This window comes from Sus scrofa, chromosome 9 (genome assembly GCF_000003025.6).
Source record: "Sus scrofa isolate TJ Tabasco breed Duroc chromosome 9, Sscrofa11.1, whole genome shotgun sequence".
Taxonomy (NCBI): domain Eukaryota; kingdom Metazoa; phylum Chordata; class Mammalia; order Artiodactyla; family Suidae; genus Sus; species Sus scrofa.
Window position 1 is genome coordinate 51,346,347 of NC_010451.4, and position 18,739 is coordinate 51,365,085.

At 35.0% G+C, this 18,739-nt stretch overlaps 1 protein-coding gene across 1 annotated transcript; it reads right to left on the reverse strand.

Annotated features, from left to right (window-relative positions):
• LOC100516283 (olfactory receptor 8B3-like) lies at nt 10,141-11,070 on the reverse strand. Its single transcript, XM_003129997.1, has one exon. The coding sequence runs from the start codon at nt 11,068-11,070 to the stop codon at nt 10,141-10,143; it is 930 nt and encodes a 309-aa protein (XP_003130045.1).

Sequence of the window (18,739 nt, forward strand, 5' to 3'; positions counted from 1 at the left end):
ATATATTCCACAAAGAAAAGTACAGAATTTGCCTCACTCTATCAACTTACTTTACCAAGCATAATACCCTCCCGACCCACCAATATTGTTGAAAGTGGCAAATTTTATTTATTTTTATGACTGAGTAATATTCCATTGCATGTATATTTCAAATCATTTTCATCCATTCATTTGTTGATGGACACTTAGATTGCTTCCATATCGGGTGCTATAAATAACACCACTATTAACAGTGTTATTTGGGATGCATATATCTTTTTTCAATTAACATTTTCATTTTCTTTAGATATATAACCAGGTGTAGAATTGATAGATCATATACTAGTTCTATTTTTACTTTTGATCAACCTCTACACTATTTTCCACGGTGGCTGTACCAATTTACATTTCCACCAACACTGAACTACAGTTCTCTTTTCTTCACATCCTTGCCAACATTCATTATTTGCAGTTTTTTGACAATAACAATACTGAGAAGTTTGAGGTAGTATTTCATTATGGCTTTGATTTGCATTTCCCTGATGATTAGTGATGCTGAGCATCTTTTCATGTGCCAGTATTTCTTCTTTAGAAAAATGTCTACTAAAAATTTTCAGCTCATTTTTAATCACCTTATTTGAGTTTTTATATTAAGTTTTTATATTGGGTTTACATATTAAATTTTAATATTGGCTTGACTATTAACCCATTGTAATTTGCAAGGATATGACCCCTTATCTTCTCCCATTCAGTAAGTTGTTTTTTCATTCTGTAATATTTTCCTTCACTATGCAAAAGCTTTTAAGTTTAAGTCCCACTTGTTTACTTTTGCCTTTATTTATGTCTCAGGAGACATATCTAAAAAAAAAAATACTACTACAATTTATGTCAAAGAGTCTTCTGCCTAAGTTCTCTTCTAGGAATTTTATAATACAGTTTCCAATATTCTATTTAGGTCTAATTCATTTTCAGTTTACTTGTGTATGTGATGTGAGAAGGTGTTCTAATGTCATTCTTTTACCTGTAGCTGTCCAGTTTTCACATTACCAGTTACTGATGAGCCTGTATTTTCTCCACTGTATAACCTGCCTCCATTGTCATAGATTAATTGACCATATGTGCATGAGTTTATTTATGAGCTCTAGATTCTAGTCTATTGACATCTATGCCTGTTTTTGCGCCAACACCATATAACATTGATTGCTGTAGCTTTGTAATGCACTCTGAAGTGAGGGAGAATGACACCTTCAGATTTGTTCTTTTTTTAACTGACATTGCTTTGCCTATTTTGGGTCCATATAAATTTTAGTTTTACTTGGTAAGTTCTCTAAAAAAAATGCCATGGTTAATTTTAGAAGGAACGCATTAAATTTATAGATTATTTTGGATAGTATAGAAATTTTAACAATATTAATTATTCCAATTTGTGAATATGAAACACCTTTCCATGTACTTATATTGCCTTCAATTTCCTTCATCAATGTTTTAGAGTTTTTAGTGTATAGGTGTTTCACCTACTTAGTTAAGTTTACTCCTAGGTATTTTGGTATTTTATTCTATTTTTCAATGTTTCTAAATTATTTTCTTGCTTTCTCTTTACAAAAGTTTATTATTATCAAATGGAAAAGCAACAGATTTCTGTATATCAATCTCCTCTCCACAACTTCATTAAATTCATTTCTTAGTTCTAACAGTTTGGGTATAGATGATAGATATATCATACATATTATATATATTATATACAATATCATATAATCTGCAAAAAATGACAGTTTTACTTCTTTCCTTCTAATTTGGATATTTTTATTCATCTTCTAGCCAGGCTTCTATTGCAAAGACTTTCACTGTTTTGCTAAACTGAAATGGTGAGAGTTGGCATCCTTTCCTTTTTCCTGATTTTAATGGAAAATCTTTCAACATTTTGCCTTTGAGTATGATGCCAGCTGTGGGTATGTAACATTTGGCCTTTATTATGTTGAAATCTGTTCTTTCTATACTTTAATGAGAGCTTAAATCCTAAGTGGATGTTGAATTTTATCAAATACTTTCTCTGAGTCTGAGATGATGAAATCACTATAATTCTTCCAGTTGTCAATGTAGTTTATCACACTGATTGATTGCAGATATTTAACCATACATCCCTTGGATAAATCCCATGACCATGGTACATAAGTCATTTGATTTATTGTTGAATTTAGATTGCTAATTTTTTGTTGAAGATTTTTGCATCTATCTTTATCAGGTATACTGGTCTATAATTTTCTTTTTTTAAACTTTAATTAATGAATGAATGATTATTATTTTACTGTCTTGTCTGGTTTTGGTATCAGGGTGGTGTTTATCTAGTAAAATAACCTTGTTCCATCCTCTTCAATTTTTTGAATAATTTGAGAAGGATACATATTAGCTCTTCTATATGTTTAAATTCCCCTGTAAAGCCAACAAGTCCTGAAATTTTTTTGCCTGTAGTTTTTATTACTGATTCAATTTAAATACTATTAATGGATCTGTTCAGATTATCTATTTGTTTTCCTGATTCAATCTAAGAAGTTTGTCAAGAAATTTAACCATCTCTTCTAGATTGTCCAATTTGCTAGAATATAATTGATCATAGTATTCTCTCATGATTGTATTTATATGATATCAGTTGTAATTTATCTGATTTCATTTCTTATTTTATTTGGGTCATCTCTCATTTTTTCTTGATGAGCCTGGTTAAAGGCTTCTGAACTGTCATTATCTTAAGAACAGCTTTGGTTTCACTGATCTTTTCTATTGTTTTTTTTTTTTTTTTTCTATCCCTATTTTATTTCTTTCCTCTCTAATCTTTATCGTTTCCTTCCTCTGCAAACCCTGAGCTTTGATTGTTCTTCTTTTTACTTTTTTTTAATTTTGGCTTTTAGGGCCAAACCTGCAGCACAGGGAAATTACCAGGCTAGGGGACGAATCAGAGCTACAGCTGCCAGCCACAGCCACAGCCACAGGGGATCCTAGCCATGTCTGTGACCTACACCACAGCAGCTGCTTGCGGCAATGCCAGATTCTTTTTTTTTTTTTTTTTTTTGTCTTTTTAGGGTGCACTTGTGGCATATGGAGGTTCCCAGGCTAGGGGTCCAATCAGAGATGTGGGCGCTGGCCTATACCACAGCCATAGCAACGGGGGATCCAAGCCGCATCTGCGACCTACACCACAGCTCACAGGGAACACCGGATTCTTAACCCACTGAACAAGGCCAGGGATTGAAACTGTGTTCTCATGGACTGTAGTCAGGTTTGTTTCCACTGAGCTGCAGTGGGAACTCCTATTCATTATCTGACTACTTTAGATGGTAGGTTTGGCGGTTTGAGATTTTTCTTGTTTCTTGGAGTATATCTGTATTTCTATAAACTTCCCTCTTAAAACTGTTTATGGTACATCGAATATATTTTGAAAGGTTGTGCTTTTTTTTGCATTGTTTCAAAGTATTTTCTGATTTCCTGAGTTCTTCTTTGATTCATTAGTTTTTTATTTGCATGTTGTTTACTCTCCATGTGTTTGTGTTTGTCCCATCTTTCTTCCTGTAATTGATGTCTAGTTTCATACTATTGTGCTTGAGTAAGATGCTTGATATAATGTTTATCCTCCTAAATGTGCTGATATTTGTTCTGTAGCCTCGCATGTAATGCACCCTGGAGAAAAGTTCCATATGCACTTGACAAGAATGTGTACTCTGCTCTTTTGGGACAGAATGTCCTGTAGATATCTATTATCCAAATGGTCTAATGTTTCATTTAAGGCCAGATTCCGTACTGATTTTCCCTCTGGATGATCTGTCCATTTATATAAGTGGGGTGTTTAAATCCCCTATTATTATTTTATTATTATCAATTTCTCCTTTTATGTCTGTTAAAATTTTGTCTCTATGTTAGGGGCTCCCATATTATGTACATGTTTATGAACATTAAACCCTCTTCTTGTATTGATCATTTTATCATTATGTAAAGTCCTTCTTTGTCTTTCATTATAGACTTTGTATTAATGTCTACTTTGACTGATTTCAGAGCACACTGCTCTATATGTAATTGCAGTTTTATGTGCTCCTGAAGGGATGCGGTCCAGCATTCTCCTACTTCACCTTCTAGATTTCCTTCTCTTATTTTTGTAGGTTTGATTGTTTTAGGCTACCTCTGTGCCAAGGATCAGGCTCAGGTAAAAACTTTGGTTTTTCTCTGTTCTTTTTCTGGTTTATACCTTTCAGTTTTTCTCTGGTCTTTCTCTGGTCTATACCTTTCCATGTATATCCATGTGGACTTTCTGATTTCCTTTGTATACGCTTTTTGCTTTTAAAAGTTCTAGATTTTAATATCTGACTCCCAAAAGACAAAAAAGAGAAATGTGAACACAAGGTGGGGGGATAGACTACTGGCCTTTAAGTCCCCTGGAAGTCACTTCAGCCAGACAGGGAGGGGCATTTAGAGCCAGTGGTGAGGTACACCAACAAGGGCTGTTCTCCTCTGTCTGCACCTCTGATTCAGAAGCTGCTGCTCTGTAATCAGATCACAGACATTCGGTATTTGAAAGAAAACTTTCTATTTGCCCACCCTGGCTCACAGAAGCATTCTAGCAATCTTCTCCTGGACAGGTACAGCCTGCCTACAATAGAAATGTGTTGGATGCTGTATAGCTACATTAAATGGTTAAAATGGTTGAAATCAAGCACAAGTAACTGTCCCAGGTGACCTGGAAGTTGCAAGCCATTAAAAGACTCCAGAGTAGCAAAATAATTATATAAGATAGAGGTGGAGGTCGGCCACCACAGCTCCAATTTGACCCCAAGCCTGGAAACTTCCATATGCAGTGCAGCCCTAAAGACCAAAACAAAACACAACACAACACAACAAAAAAAAACTCTACTGAAATCTCTCCAACATTCTATGTTGGAGATATAATTTATCCAACCATCCTTATTGATAGTTTCTATTTTTCCAGTTTTTTCATCAAAAGCAATGTTAAAATAAATACCATTATATATATATCATTATATGCCAGTACTTTTACTTAAATAACATCCCAGAATGTTGTCTGTTTTAAAAACATACATTAGATTATGTTTTAATTTTCTGGACTTCATTTCACTCAGCGAGGAAGCCCAAGTTTTGCAATAACCTATAAGATCCAAGGTGATCTTCCCCTTGTTATATCTCTATTCTCATCTCTGCTGATTCTCCTTTACTCCACCATTCAGTATAATAGCCCTTATTGTTTCTCCCACATATCAGAAGTGCCACCTTGGGGTTTTGTATTGGCTATCAGTCCCCTCTAAAAAAATGTTATTGCAAACATCCACTTTAAATCTTACTTTTTCAATGAATTGGGAACCATGTCAAATTTATCTTTGTATCCTCAATATTTAACACATTTCTTGGCATAGAGCATGTCCTCTACTTGGATTAGCTCTCTACCTTACATGCCAGCTAGGAGAGGTGGGGCTACTCTGAGGGTGTTTCTAAAAATGCATGGTTAATTTGATTGCCTCTAAAATATTCTAGTAGATTAATTCCTTTAACAGTTGCTAATTAAATTAATAATATATTTTTGTTTTAAAAGTAACATTGACTATATAAGACCAATTTCACTGATATGTAGGGTGTAACTCTACTATGTTGCATTACAAAAATCTGCCATTATATCACTCTCTCACATTCCCATCTTAAGGTTTGTCAAACACAGCATACTGCAACACATTACCAGGGACTTAGTGGGTTAAAAAAAAAAAAAAGGTTCTTTTTTTCTTTACATTAGCAAAGTAATGTTTGGAGCAATAATTATTTCTTCTCACTAGATTCAGCAAGTAGCAAGTACTTCCTGCTCAGCCCTGGGGCTGGAAGCAGGAGCCATCTACCTGAATGTGCATGCAAAGATTAAAAGTGGGTTCCACACCATGCAATCTATAATAAACAGTGATCCCATAAACACAGGTGTTGAAGACACTGAGAGTATGTGTGGGGGCGTGGGGGTGGGGGCATTTAAAGTAAAGTAGAGGATATAGTTCAATAAAGTGGAATTGCACATTGGTATATGGAATGACTGGCCTACAGGGAACTGCTGTACAGTGCAGGGAATTCTACCTGATATTCAGTGATATGGGAAAAGAATCTGTAAAAGAATGAATTATGTAAATGAATGAATTATGAATTATGCATATGTAAATCACTTTGTCGTACAGCAGAAATTATCATAACACTGTAAATCAACTATATTTCAATAAAACTTTTTTTTAAATGGGAAAAAAGTGGAATTTTAGGAATTAAAGTGGTGGGAACTCAAAATCTCTTTTACTTCTAGTTTCAAACAGCCCTAACCACAGCACACCTGATCATGTCCATTCCAAACCTGATCCTGAGCAATAATAGTAGCTGGCTCAAAGGAAGTTTACATTAAACAAATTTGGGATGTATTCAGGGAACTTTCCTTCTGGCCTTTAACTCATTAGAGGACAAATTTCTGTTAAGCTTAGAAACTCAGTTATCACACTGACATAGAAACAGCTCTGTCCTAGTACAGGAGTGCAAGGGAGTTCCATAGCTTACGCATTTAACTCCTAGCTGTGTCAACTTCAATAGAATTGTACCTTCCATCAAAGTATATACACCATTCACATAACTAAAAAAAGCAAAAACAACTAAGGATAACTATGTTGTGCATGTAATACACCCTGACACGATTCCCCTCTTTTGAAGGGAATCCAAATGATAGACACACTGCTTATTGTTAAATAAAGAGTGCTTAAATTGCTTAACTAGCAGCAAACACCTCTTTTAAATTTAAATGCTACACTTAACTATTACAAGCTATATTTAAAAATATTTTAGTAATTACTTCAAATTAGTTAAATGTAATTTTGAATACAGTTATTTTTCTGAAAATGAACAGATTTTACTTGAGTTTTGACTTAAAATGAAAGAAACACTAGTGACAAAATTAACCGACATTTGAGAAATCTCAAGTCATTATAAAATACAGAACAGAGTGGATACAGCTCTGAAATGTCTACAAAGGTTTCCAAATGGCTCAGATGCATTTACTTGTTTAGATTAGACTAATGGAACAAATTAGTTTCCATAAGGAAAACCAGTTTATCAAAACAAATAAAGAAAAATGAAACTCCAACCAAGAACAACTATTTTACATAAATAGAACCTTCTCAGTGAAAATGAAGCATGCTGACATTGGGGTTAGGGGATGAGATATGAGTGGTCATTTTAACCATAAGACAAGGATTTAGCTCTGCCAAACATCTAAAAACAAACAAGCCAATGAACCAGCTATCCTAAATTTCAAACCTCCTAAATATTAAGTGGAGATTAGGAAAGTTATCAATACCAATATTATTAAAGGTATCCCAGAAAATATGTAAAATATCCGTTGATACATTATACTGAGGATTTTTAATGTGGCATTTTGCCTTTGAAAAACTAATAATGCAATTCCTTTCCAGTAAAGTTAGTGCCAATATATGGCACCAAATATTTCTTTCAAGTTGTCATTATACCGCCAGCTTCAATTTGAGGTTTAGTACCTTAAAATCCATAGAAGTACCTTATGGAAGTCAACAAAAACAGGGGTGATTCAGATGTTCCCAGTTTTCTACCTCCATTGGTGTAACTGTTTTAAATATCAAATTACTTAGGTTTCATCCTATCCTGTGGAAATCCTAATTATTTCCAGGGCCTTCAAAAAGGAGAGTAGAGTCACAGATAGGAGTATTAAGTATCCATCATTTTACTCTCTCAATTCCTTCTTACCCACTTGAGTTTCAGTTACTATTAACTATTTTACCTCCTGTAGCTGCTGCCTTCTTTCTGCCTGGTTCCAACTTCATTTCCCAATGCACTATTAAGATACAGTGATATGCATTATAATTTCATCAAAGATTTATGTACAGTGGAAAACATTTAAAATAATGTTCAGAAAGTTCCTATTGTGGCTCAGCAGTAAAAAGCCCAACTAGTATCTATGAGGATGTGAGTTTGATCCCTCACTTCACTCAGTGAGTTAAGGGTCTGGCATTGCAGTGAGCTGTAGTGTAGGTCACAGACTTGGCTCAGATCTGGTGTTGCTGTGGCTGTGGTATAGGCTGGCAGCTGTAGCTCTGATTCGACACCTAGCCAGGGAACTTCCATATGCTGCAGGTACAGCCCTAAAAAGCAACAGAAATAAAGAAATAAAGAAAACAAAACAAAATAAAATAAAATCATGTACGAAAAGGATATAATTTCAGAATTAAATTTTCTTCCTAAGCCTTGTGACCACTTTCCACACAAGAACCTCTTATTTATTGGCCATGTGTTTTGTTGAGGTCTGTCCTAATGACATGATTCCGATTCCTTTTTCTTTCATGCCCTGTTCTCTGAATAATAACCACTTGCAAACATCCAAAATTTGGTCTTCTCAATTTTGCATAAAAAGTAACTTCCCTATTTGAGTTAGTCACCTCATCAATACACTAGCCCCAAAGGCCCTCCCTTCCCAATAACAACAACAAAAACCCATTAAATTATTTGCCTAAACAAACAAACAAATAATAAGAACCACAAAGTAACGCATAGCATGAGAGAAATTCATATATCCCCTTGGAATAAATAAATTTTCCCTAGTGTGGTCTTACTAAAACAGAATAGAAAGAAATGGATATATATATATATATATATATATATATTATAAAAGTAGTAGATTTGAAATTAGAAAGCTGATATAGTCTTTTTTCTTTTTCTTTATGAAGGTATGACTTTAATTCATTTAGCATTCTGAGCTTCAATTTATCGTCTATGAAATAAATGGATTTACATGACCTTTCATGTGCTGGATTCACTGAACAAAGGTAAAAAGACAACTCTTGCCAAAAGAAGCGATGCAAAATATTTACAGGTGGAAGATGAATTACAGTCAAAGCCTTTGTGAAATCATCAATCTCTGGCACTTAAAGGAAACAGTTTCTTCCTAGTGAGAGAATGGAGTAGAAATGCAGTATCTGATTAATGCTTCTAATATCAACTGACTAAGAAGCACACCACCCATAAAACAATATCACTTTAGTGTTACCTAGTTGATTTTGATCATTTGTCTTTTCAACCATCATTTTGTTGGTTGAAGACCAAGACCATCATTTCACTGGTCCTGTTATATCAAAGGTGTCTCAAATTTGATCACGTGGAGACCAATTTATTTTTCCAGTAAAAATTAAAAATCCAGGGAGTTCCCGTTGTGGCGCAGTGGTTAACGAATCCGACTAGAAACCATGAGGTTGCAGGTTCAGTCCCTGCCCTTGCTCAGTGTGTTAACGATCCGGCGTTGCCGTGAGCTGTGGTGTAAGTTGCAGACGCGGCTCAGATCCCTCGTTGCTGTGGCTCTGGCATAGGCCGGTGGCTGTAGCTCCGATTGGACCCCTAGCCTGGGAACCTCCATATGCCGTGAGAGCGGCCCAAGAAAATGGCAAAAAGACACACACAAAAAAAAAATTAAAAATCCAAAATAACAATTTAAAAATAGCAGAGATATTACATTTCTTTTTTATTATAAAGTATTACACTTTAATTGTGTAAAAGCATAAACAAAGAAAGTCACAATTTGTAAATCTACTTTCCTGTGCCGAGATAACCCAATTAATATTTTGGTGTATTTCCACTGAGTCTTTTTTTTATGTCCATTTTTATGACCTGGGAACATAATGACTATATTGCTAACTAGTTCACATTTCCTACTTCATGTCTTCAACAATTTCCTCTCATATTTTTTCTATAGCTTTTAAAAACATTTTTATTTTTATTTTTTAATTTAATTTTTTATTAAAGTGTAGTTTATTTACAGTGTTGAGCCAATTTCTGCTGTAGAGCATAGTGACCCTGTCATACATATATATATATACATTCTTTTCCTCATATTATCTTCTTAGGGTTACTGTTAAAAATGAAAAATGGGGGAGAAGATATTGTGCAAATGCTTAAGGAAAAAAAGAAGTCCCAGATAGAAAGATTAGAAAGTAATTATTGAGAGAAGGCTCAAATTTTCTTAATCATGTTATGAAAAAAATAGGATTATAAGGCTATGACTAAAAATATTTAACTAAACACACAGAAACCCTTTGTCCTGTAACCATATGCACAGATAGATTTTGTTTCTAATCAAAACTCTCCCCTCCTCAGGGTTTTTCTCAGAGCAAGTTTAACATCTTTATTCCTCAAGCTGTAAATTAAGGGGTTCATCATGGGAACTACATTGGTGTAAAAGACAGAAGAGATTTTCCCTTCATCCATGGATACCGAAGATGGTCGGAGATACATAAAAGCACTTGATCCAAAGAACAAAGAAACAGCAATTACGTGGGAACTGCAGGTGCTGAAGGCTTTAGATCTTCCCTCCATGGTGCTAATGCGGAGGATGGTGGTGAGGATGAGACCATAAGAGATAAAGATGGTGAGACTGGGTATGATAATATTTAGGCCTCCCACAATGAAAACTTCCATCTCAATGAGGTAGGTACTTGTGCAGGAGAGCTGCAGCAGAGGGTGGATGTCACACAAATAATGGTTGACAGTATTTGCATCACAAAAGGTCAGTCTCAGCATGCATCCAATAAGGGTAGTGGCATCAAAAAATGCCATTAGGTATGAACCAAGCACAAGACTGGAACACACTTTAGGGGACACAGCAATGTTATACAATAGTGGGTTACAGATGGCTACATAGCGGTCATAGGCCATGGATGTCAGCACATAGCATTCAGAAATGCCAAAAAAACTGAAAAAGTAAAGCTGAGTCATGCATCCCATATAGGAGATAATATTCTTCTTTGATATTATGTTGATCAGCATTTTGGGTGTAAACACAGAAGAATAACAAAGATCAATAAATGACAAGTTAAAGAGGAAAAAGTACATAGGGGTGTGCAGGTGGGAATTGAGCCCAATTAAAGTCATCATGCCCAAATTTCCCATCATTGTGATTATATACATTATTAGAAATAGGAAGAACAGGGGGAGTTGGAGATCTGGTTGGTCTGTTAATCCCACCAATATGAACTGAGTCATAAAAGAGCCATTTCCAGGAGCCATTCTTCCCTAAGGGGATCTGTGAGCACAGGAAACAGGGGTTACACAGAGGAAAAACAGCTTTTCTTACAATATCTCCTTGAACAAGGAGTGTACATGCTGGGAATGACTGAGATTATCCCAACCTGGGCCCATAGACTTTCTATAAACTACCAGGAAAACGAGTGACATGAACTTTGCCTTATAAATTCTTGATAAACTAAGTAGCAAACCCATCAAAATTTAGCCTATGGAGTGAAGGGAACTGCAGCCATTTGCAAATATAACTGTTTGAAAATCAAAAGGATTAGGAAAAAGCAGTACGAACCAGGACAGAATTTTCCTTCTCTAATCTCACTCACTATTTCTTCTTTTGCTTGGACCCTCCCCTCACCAGTAAAATTGGATCCAGTAACCCCAAAAGTCTGCTTGCCTCCAATGCAGATAAGACTTTATGGGGTAGGAACCAACATGTTTGTTTCTGTTAGGGAACCAAGGTCTAGGTGAGGTTGAGTTACTCCACATGTCAAAGAGTTAGGCTATAAATGTAGAAAAATAATCATTCTCTCCATGGAGAGAAAACTTACTGACTGATAAGTAGCATCCCCTGTTCCACTTAATGATTATGATTCCCTGGTCTCACTTCAAACAGATTTCCCTGCAAGATTCATTCAAATATCAGGACAGCAATAATAGGAAAAAACTGTGATATATTAGGTGCTCAGTCTACCTCAAACAAGGAAAAAAATTGAATATAAGTGGAACTCAGAAACTCACCCTCCTTAAGCCAGAAAGCCCCAGCACTTTCCTCTTGTTCTTATCCCCATGGTCCTAGAAGGGCAATTTCAGATCCAAGGTTTTGGTTTCATTTATTCAAGGAAAATGCCATCTGAAATTAATTTCTGATATGCCCTGGAAATCTTTCAGAATTATGAATCATAACCTTGATTATTCATTGGAGCCCTTAATATTAAACAGCAGAAAACAATAAACCATGTCTTTTACCATTGTGCCACTTTGTAGGTCACAGAAAATTTAATATGAGTATAATAAATAAACTATATAATGCACTTACTTATTAAAATGGCAGAGGCTTCTTCAGTCTCTTCCCCAGGGAGGAGTTTCTAGGTATAATAGGGAGCCAAGGGGATTGTATTTACACCTAGACCACAATCTGTCCCTAGTTCCTTATGGACTCAATATTTTACTTAAGTTTTTCCTCCACTGTAGGGATTGTACATCCTCCAAGGAAGAGTCAAAATTAACTTGTTTTCCCATCAGCAAGATAGTAGAGAGAAAGCCCTAGAATCTCCTTCGCCACATGAACACACTGATTCAAAAACAATTTATGTACGGATTCCTTTTGTAAGAACTCCAAAAATCAGTTAAGAAGATCCTCAGCCCGTACAAGCAAGAAACCAGTCATGGTGAAGCTATTAAGAAAATTCAAGATAAACTCTTTGCATATACCCAATGGCCCAGAACCATTTGATTGGAACAAAATCCCCCAGTTCCCGGCTTCTCCCTGGGATGAGAAAGAGCTACACAAGACATCCAAAGTGCCAACTTTTCTATAAGGCATCCACAAGACTAGCTTCTCTATAGCCTATTTCAAAAACCTGAGGAGACAAGAGATATGACATAGTTTAGTTGCCTGATTTGAGAGCGAAGAGAGATGGCAGTTTCAGCAAGAATTCACTATACCCTCTCCCGCTGGCTTTACATGGCTAGCAGTAGAAAAACCCCTTTCCTACAGCTTCCCTGTGGTATAGGAAAAGGTACACTGGCTATCCAATAACCCAACTTATCTGGGGGATGCCTGAGAAATATACTTCAGTCTCCCTTGATTTAAGATGCTGATGGGACCCTGATATGTTCCAGATGCCTGGGAGCCACTAAGAACAAAGAAAGTAGACTAGACTAAGACAATGTTGAGAGGCCTCCAGTCACTGGCTAGGCTTATTAGTGTGGGTCTTCTCCAGTACACAGTCAGTCCATGAAGATTAAAATAGGTTGCTATTCAGTCTATGTGCACACATGAGCACATAAAGTGAAAGGAAATGAAGAAAAATCAATTTTTTTTCTCTCTTTTTTTGTCTTTTCCAGGGCCCAGGCTAGGGGTCCAGTCGCAGCAATGCGGGATCCGAGCCACATCTGTGACCTACACTGCAGCTCACGGCAACGCCGGATGCTTAACCCACTGAGTGAGGCCAGGGATCAAACCGGGAACCTCATGGTTGCTAGTAGGATTCGTTAACCACTGAGCCACAATGGGAACTCCAAGAAAAATTAAATTTTAAAAAAACAAAGTGACCGTACAAATTGGTTACAATGAAACAGAGATATGACTTACCTGACAAGAGAATTCATTTTAGCTATCATAGAGATGCTTACTGTAGTCATAGAACAATATATGAACAGGGTAAGAATTTTAATTTTTAAGAATACCAAAGAGAAATCATAAAGCTAAAGAACACAATAACTGAACTGAAAAATTTACTAGAAAATTTCAAAAGCAATCTAAACAAACAAAAGAAAGGGTTATAGAATTTGGGAAAAAAATAATTTAGTAAGTGGAGCAAAAAGAAAAAAGAATGAAAAATTGTGCCAAAAGTCTAAAGTACTTATAGAATATTATCACATGGACCAATACATGCATTACAGGATAGCAGAGAGAGAAGAGTGTGAGAAATGATCCAAAACTTTTCTCAAAGAAAAACTGGCTGAAAAAAACCCAAATCTGTTCAAGGAAATGGACATCCAAAAGCAGGAAACAAGAAGAATGACTAATAAGAAGACTCCAAAGAAATCTATAACAAGACACATTGTAATCAAGTTCACAGAAGTCAAAGGCAAAGAAAATTTTATTGAAGTATATACAGTTGATGTATAATATTAGTTTCAGGTATACTCACTAAATGTATATATAATACTCCACTTTGAGTTAAAAAATATTGACTACATTCTCTGAACAATATATGCTCGTTGTTAATTTATTTTATACATACTGTCTGTATCTCTTAATCCCCACCTCCTTTATGGCTCCCCATTCCTTCTCTCTCCCCACTAATAACCAATAATTTGGTCTCTATATCTGTGAAAATGTTACTGTTCTGATATATTCATTTTTATCATTTTGTTTAGATTCCACATACAAGTCATAATATACAATGTTAGTCTTTCTCTGCCTTGTTTCACCACATATAATATTCTCCAGACCAGTCCACTTTGTTGCAAATGGCAGAATTTCATTCTTTTTAACAGTTGAGTAATATTGATGTGTATACATATTTACCAATCTTTTTATCCATTCATCTCTTGATGGGCACTTAGGTTGCTTTCATATCTTGGTTATTGACAATAATGCCGCCAACAACACTGTGTTGCATGTATCTTTTCATGTTACTGTTTACATTTTCTCTGGATGTATACCCAGGAGTGAAACTGTTGGATCATACAGTAGTTTTGTTTTTTTTAAGGAATCTCTCTACTGTTTTCCATCATGGTTGCACCAATTTATATTCCCAGCAACAGTGTACAAGGGCTTTTCTCCACATTCTAGCCAACATTTGTTATTTGTGGGGATTTTGTGATAGTCATTCTGACAGATATGAGATGATTGTTTTGATTTGCAATTCTCTGATAATTGGTGATGTTGAGCATCTTCTCATGTGCCTATTTTTCATCTGTATATTCTCTTCAGAAAAATGTCTATGCAGGTTTTCTGCTTATTTTTTGACTGGATTGTTGGGTTTTTTTAATAATGAGTTGCATGAGCTGCATAAATATTTTGATATTATCCCCTTACTAATCATTATTTGCAAATTTTTCTGCCATTCAGTAGGTTGTCTTCACATTTCATTTATGGTCACTTCTGCTGTCCAAAAGTGTTTAATTAGGGCCCACTTTTTCTTTTGCTTTTATTTCTTTTGCCTTAGAAAACAAATTAAAATATATATGGCTGTGATTTAAGTCAGAGAGAGTTCTACCTAAATTGTCTTCTGGGAGTTTTACAGTTTCCGGTCTGACATTACAGGTCTGACAATTCAATAAATTCATATTGAATTTATCTTTGTATACAGCATGAGAAAATGTTCTTTTCTCATTGTTTTATATATAGCTCTCTAGTTTTCCCAGCATTATTTTCTTAAGTGACTATCTTTTCTCCACTGTATTTTCTTTCCAGTTTTGTCATAAATTAATTGATCATACATGGATGTGTGGGTTTATTTCCAGGCTCTTTACTCTGTTCCATCAGTGTGTCTGGGTTTGTGCTAAAACCATGTTGTTTTGATTACTGTAGGTTTATAGCACAGTTTGAAGTCTGGGAGTGTGATGCACTTTGTTAATTTTTCTCAATATTGCTTTGAATATTGAAGTCTTTTGTGATTCCATAAACATTTTAGAATTATTCTAATTCCATGAGACATTCCATTAGGATTTTCATAGGAATTGCATTAAAACTGTAGATTTTTATGAGTAGTATGGACATTTTAAAAATACTGATTCTTCTAGTCCATGAACATAGGATATCTTTCCATTTATTTGTATCATCTTCAATCTTCTCCATTAGTATTTTAAGGTATTCAAAATATAGGGGTTTCATCTCTGTTTAATTTATTCCAAGGTGTTTAATTTTTTGATGTATTTTTTTTATGGCTGCACCCACAGCATATGGAAAGTCTGAGGCCAGGGACCGAATCTGAGCCACAGCTGTGACCTATTATGCAGCTGCAGCAACACCAAATCCTTTAGCCCACTGTGTCAAGCCAAGGATCAAAACATGCTGCCACAGAGACAGTGATGGCTCTTAACCCATTGCACCACAGTAGGACCTCCCTTTTTGATGTATTTTTAAGCAGAATTTCTTTCTTGTTTTCTCCCCCTTGCACTGATTTCCTCCTTGCTTCTCCTCCTGTTTCTTTCTCATTATTGGTGTATAGAAAAATGATTGATTTATGTATATAAATCTTGTTTTCTTTAACTTCACCACATTCATTTATTAGTTCTAACAGTTTCTTGGTGGATAAATTAGGGTTTTTCTATATATAGCATCACATCATCTGCAAAAAGTCACAAATTTACTATTTATCTTCCAATTTGGATATCTTTTATTTTTGCTTCTTGTCTGGTTGCTGTGGTTAGGACCTCAAATACTACGTTAAATAGAAGTGTCAAGAGTGAGCATCCTTGAACTGTCCATGATTTTAAGGGAAAGGCTTTCAACTTTGCACCTTAAGTATGATCTTAGGTATGGGTTTGTCATAAATGACCTTTATTAAATTGGGGTATGTTACCTACATACCAATTTAGATGAGAGTTCTTATCATGATTGGATGTTAAATTCTGTCAATGCTTTTCCTCAAATATTGAGATGATCACCTGATTTCTATTCTGCCTTTTGTTAATGTTGTGCATCACATTAATTTATTTGTGCATACTGAATCATCATTACAGCTCTGAAATAAATCCCACTTTATGGTTTATGATCCTTTTCATATATATTTGAATCTGGTTTGCTAATACTTTGTTAAGGATTTTTTGATTCTATATTCATCAGAAGTATCAGCTTGTAATTTTCTTTTTTTATATATTGGTTTTGGTTTTGCTATTAGGGTATGCTGGCCTTGTTTAATGAATTTGGGAGTGTTCCCTCATCTTAAATTTTTTGGAATGGTTTGAGAATACATATTAGCTCCTTATATGTGTGGTAGAAATCCCATGTGAATCTGTCCAATCCCGAACAATTTTTTTTGCTAGAAATATTTTACTTACAAATTCAAAACTAGTTATTAAAGTTGTCTCTTTCTTCTTGATTCAGTCTTAGAAGGCTGTATGTTTCAAAAATTTGTCCATTTCTCCTAGGTTCCCAATTTGTTAGAATATATCATTTGTTGGACTCTCATGATTTTTTGTATCTCTGACATATTGCTTGTTTTATTAAAAAAACAGATTTTATTTAATCTTTTCTATTTTTTTAACATCTATTGTATGTATTTCTTTCCTTCTACTGACTTTGTTCTTCTTTTTCTAATCACTTTAGACATTCAGTTTGCTATTTATTTGAGATTTTTTCTTGTTTCTCGAGGTAATTTTGTGTCACTATAAACTTCCCTCTTTTGGTGAATCTCATAGATTTTGGAAAGTTGTGGTTCCATTTTCATATATCTGAAAGCACTTAATGATATGTTCTTTCTTTTTTTGACACATTAATTTTTTGTAGAATATTGTTTAGTCTTCACGTGTTTTTCTCCATTTTTCTTCCTGTAATTGATGTCTAGTTTCACACTATTATGCTCAGAACAGATGTTTGATATAATTTTTATCCTCTTCTAATTGTTTAGACTTGTTTTATGACCTAACATATGATCTATCCTGGAAAATGCTCCATGTGCACTTGAAAAGAATGTGTACTCTGCTATCTTTGTATGGAATGTCCTGTAGATAACTCCTACGTACAGATGGTCTAATGTGTTGATGAAGACCACTATTTCCGAATTGATTTTCTTTCTTGATGATCTGCACATTTATAAAAGTAGAGTGTTAAAACGCCCTACTATTAATCTATTATTGCCATCTTCTCCCTTTATGTGTGTTAATACTTGCTTTATATATTTAGGTACTCCTGTATTAGGTGCATATATGTTAATGAGTGTTATATCCTTGTCTTGTATTAATCCCTTTATATTATATAATGGTTTCTTTCTCCTTTGTTAAAGACTTTTGTGTTTTAAAACCTATATTGTCTGATATGAGTATTGATACCCCTACTTTGTATTGTTTCCATTTGCATGAAATATCGTTTTCCATCCTCTCACTTTTAGTCTGTGTGTATCTTTAACTCTGAAGTGAGTCTCTTACAAGCAGCAATATAGATGGATCTTATTTATTTATCCAAGCAGCTACACTATGCCCCATGACTGGAGCATTTAGTCCACTGAGTTTTAAAGTAATTATTAATATGTATTTACATGTACCCATTTTGTTACCTTCTTTTCAGGTTGTTTTCTTTTCTCTATTAATTTCTTCTTTTAGTTTATTCCTTATGGTTTTATGATTTTCATTAGCAGTATTCTTGTGTTCCTTTCCTTTCGGTTTTTGTGTGTCTGTTGTAAGTTTCTGATTTGTTATTACCATAGGTATCATATATGTTAACCTATAACTATATTTACTTATTTTATTTATTTTGTCTTTTTGTCTTTTTCTAGGACCACACCCATGGCATATGGAAGTTCCCAGGCTAGGGGTCTAATCAGAGCTGTAGCTGCCAGCCTACACCACAGCCAGAGCAACATGGGATCCAAGCTGCGCCTGCGACCTATACCACAGCTCACGGCAATGCCAGATCCTTAACCCACTGAGCGACACCAGGGACCAAACCTGCAACCTCATGCTTCCTAGTCAGATTTGTTAACTGCTGAGCCACAATGGGAACTCCTTTATTTACTTGTTTGAAACTGGTGGTCATTTAAGTTCAAAGCCATTCTAAAAGATCTACTTTTTTTCCTCCACTCTCCCACATTTGGGGTTTTAGAACCATGTTACATATTCACGTTTATCCCTTCATTGATTACTGTAATTATATTTGACTTTACAATTTTTGTCTCTTAACCTTGGTATTGGCTTATTTAAGTGGTGGTTCATTAGCTTTTACCATATATTTTCCTTTACCAGTGCAATTTTTCTGTTTCTA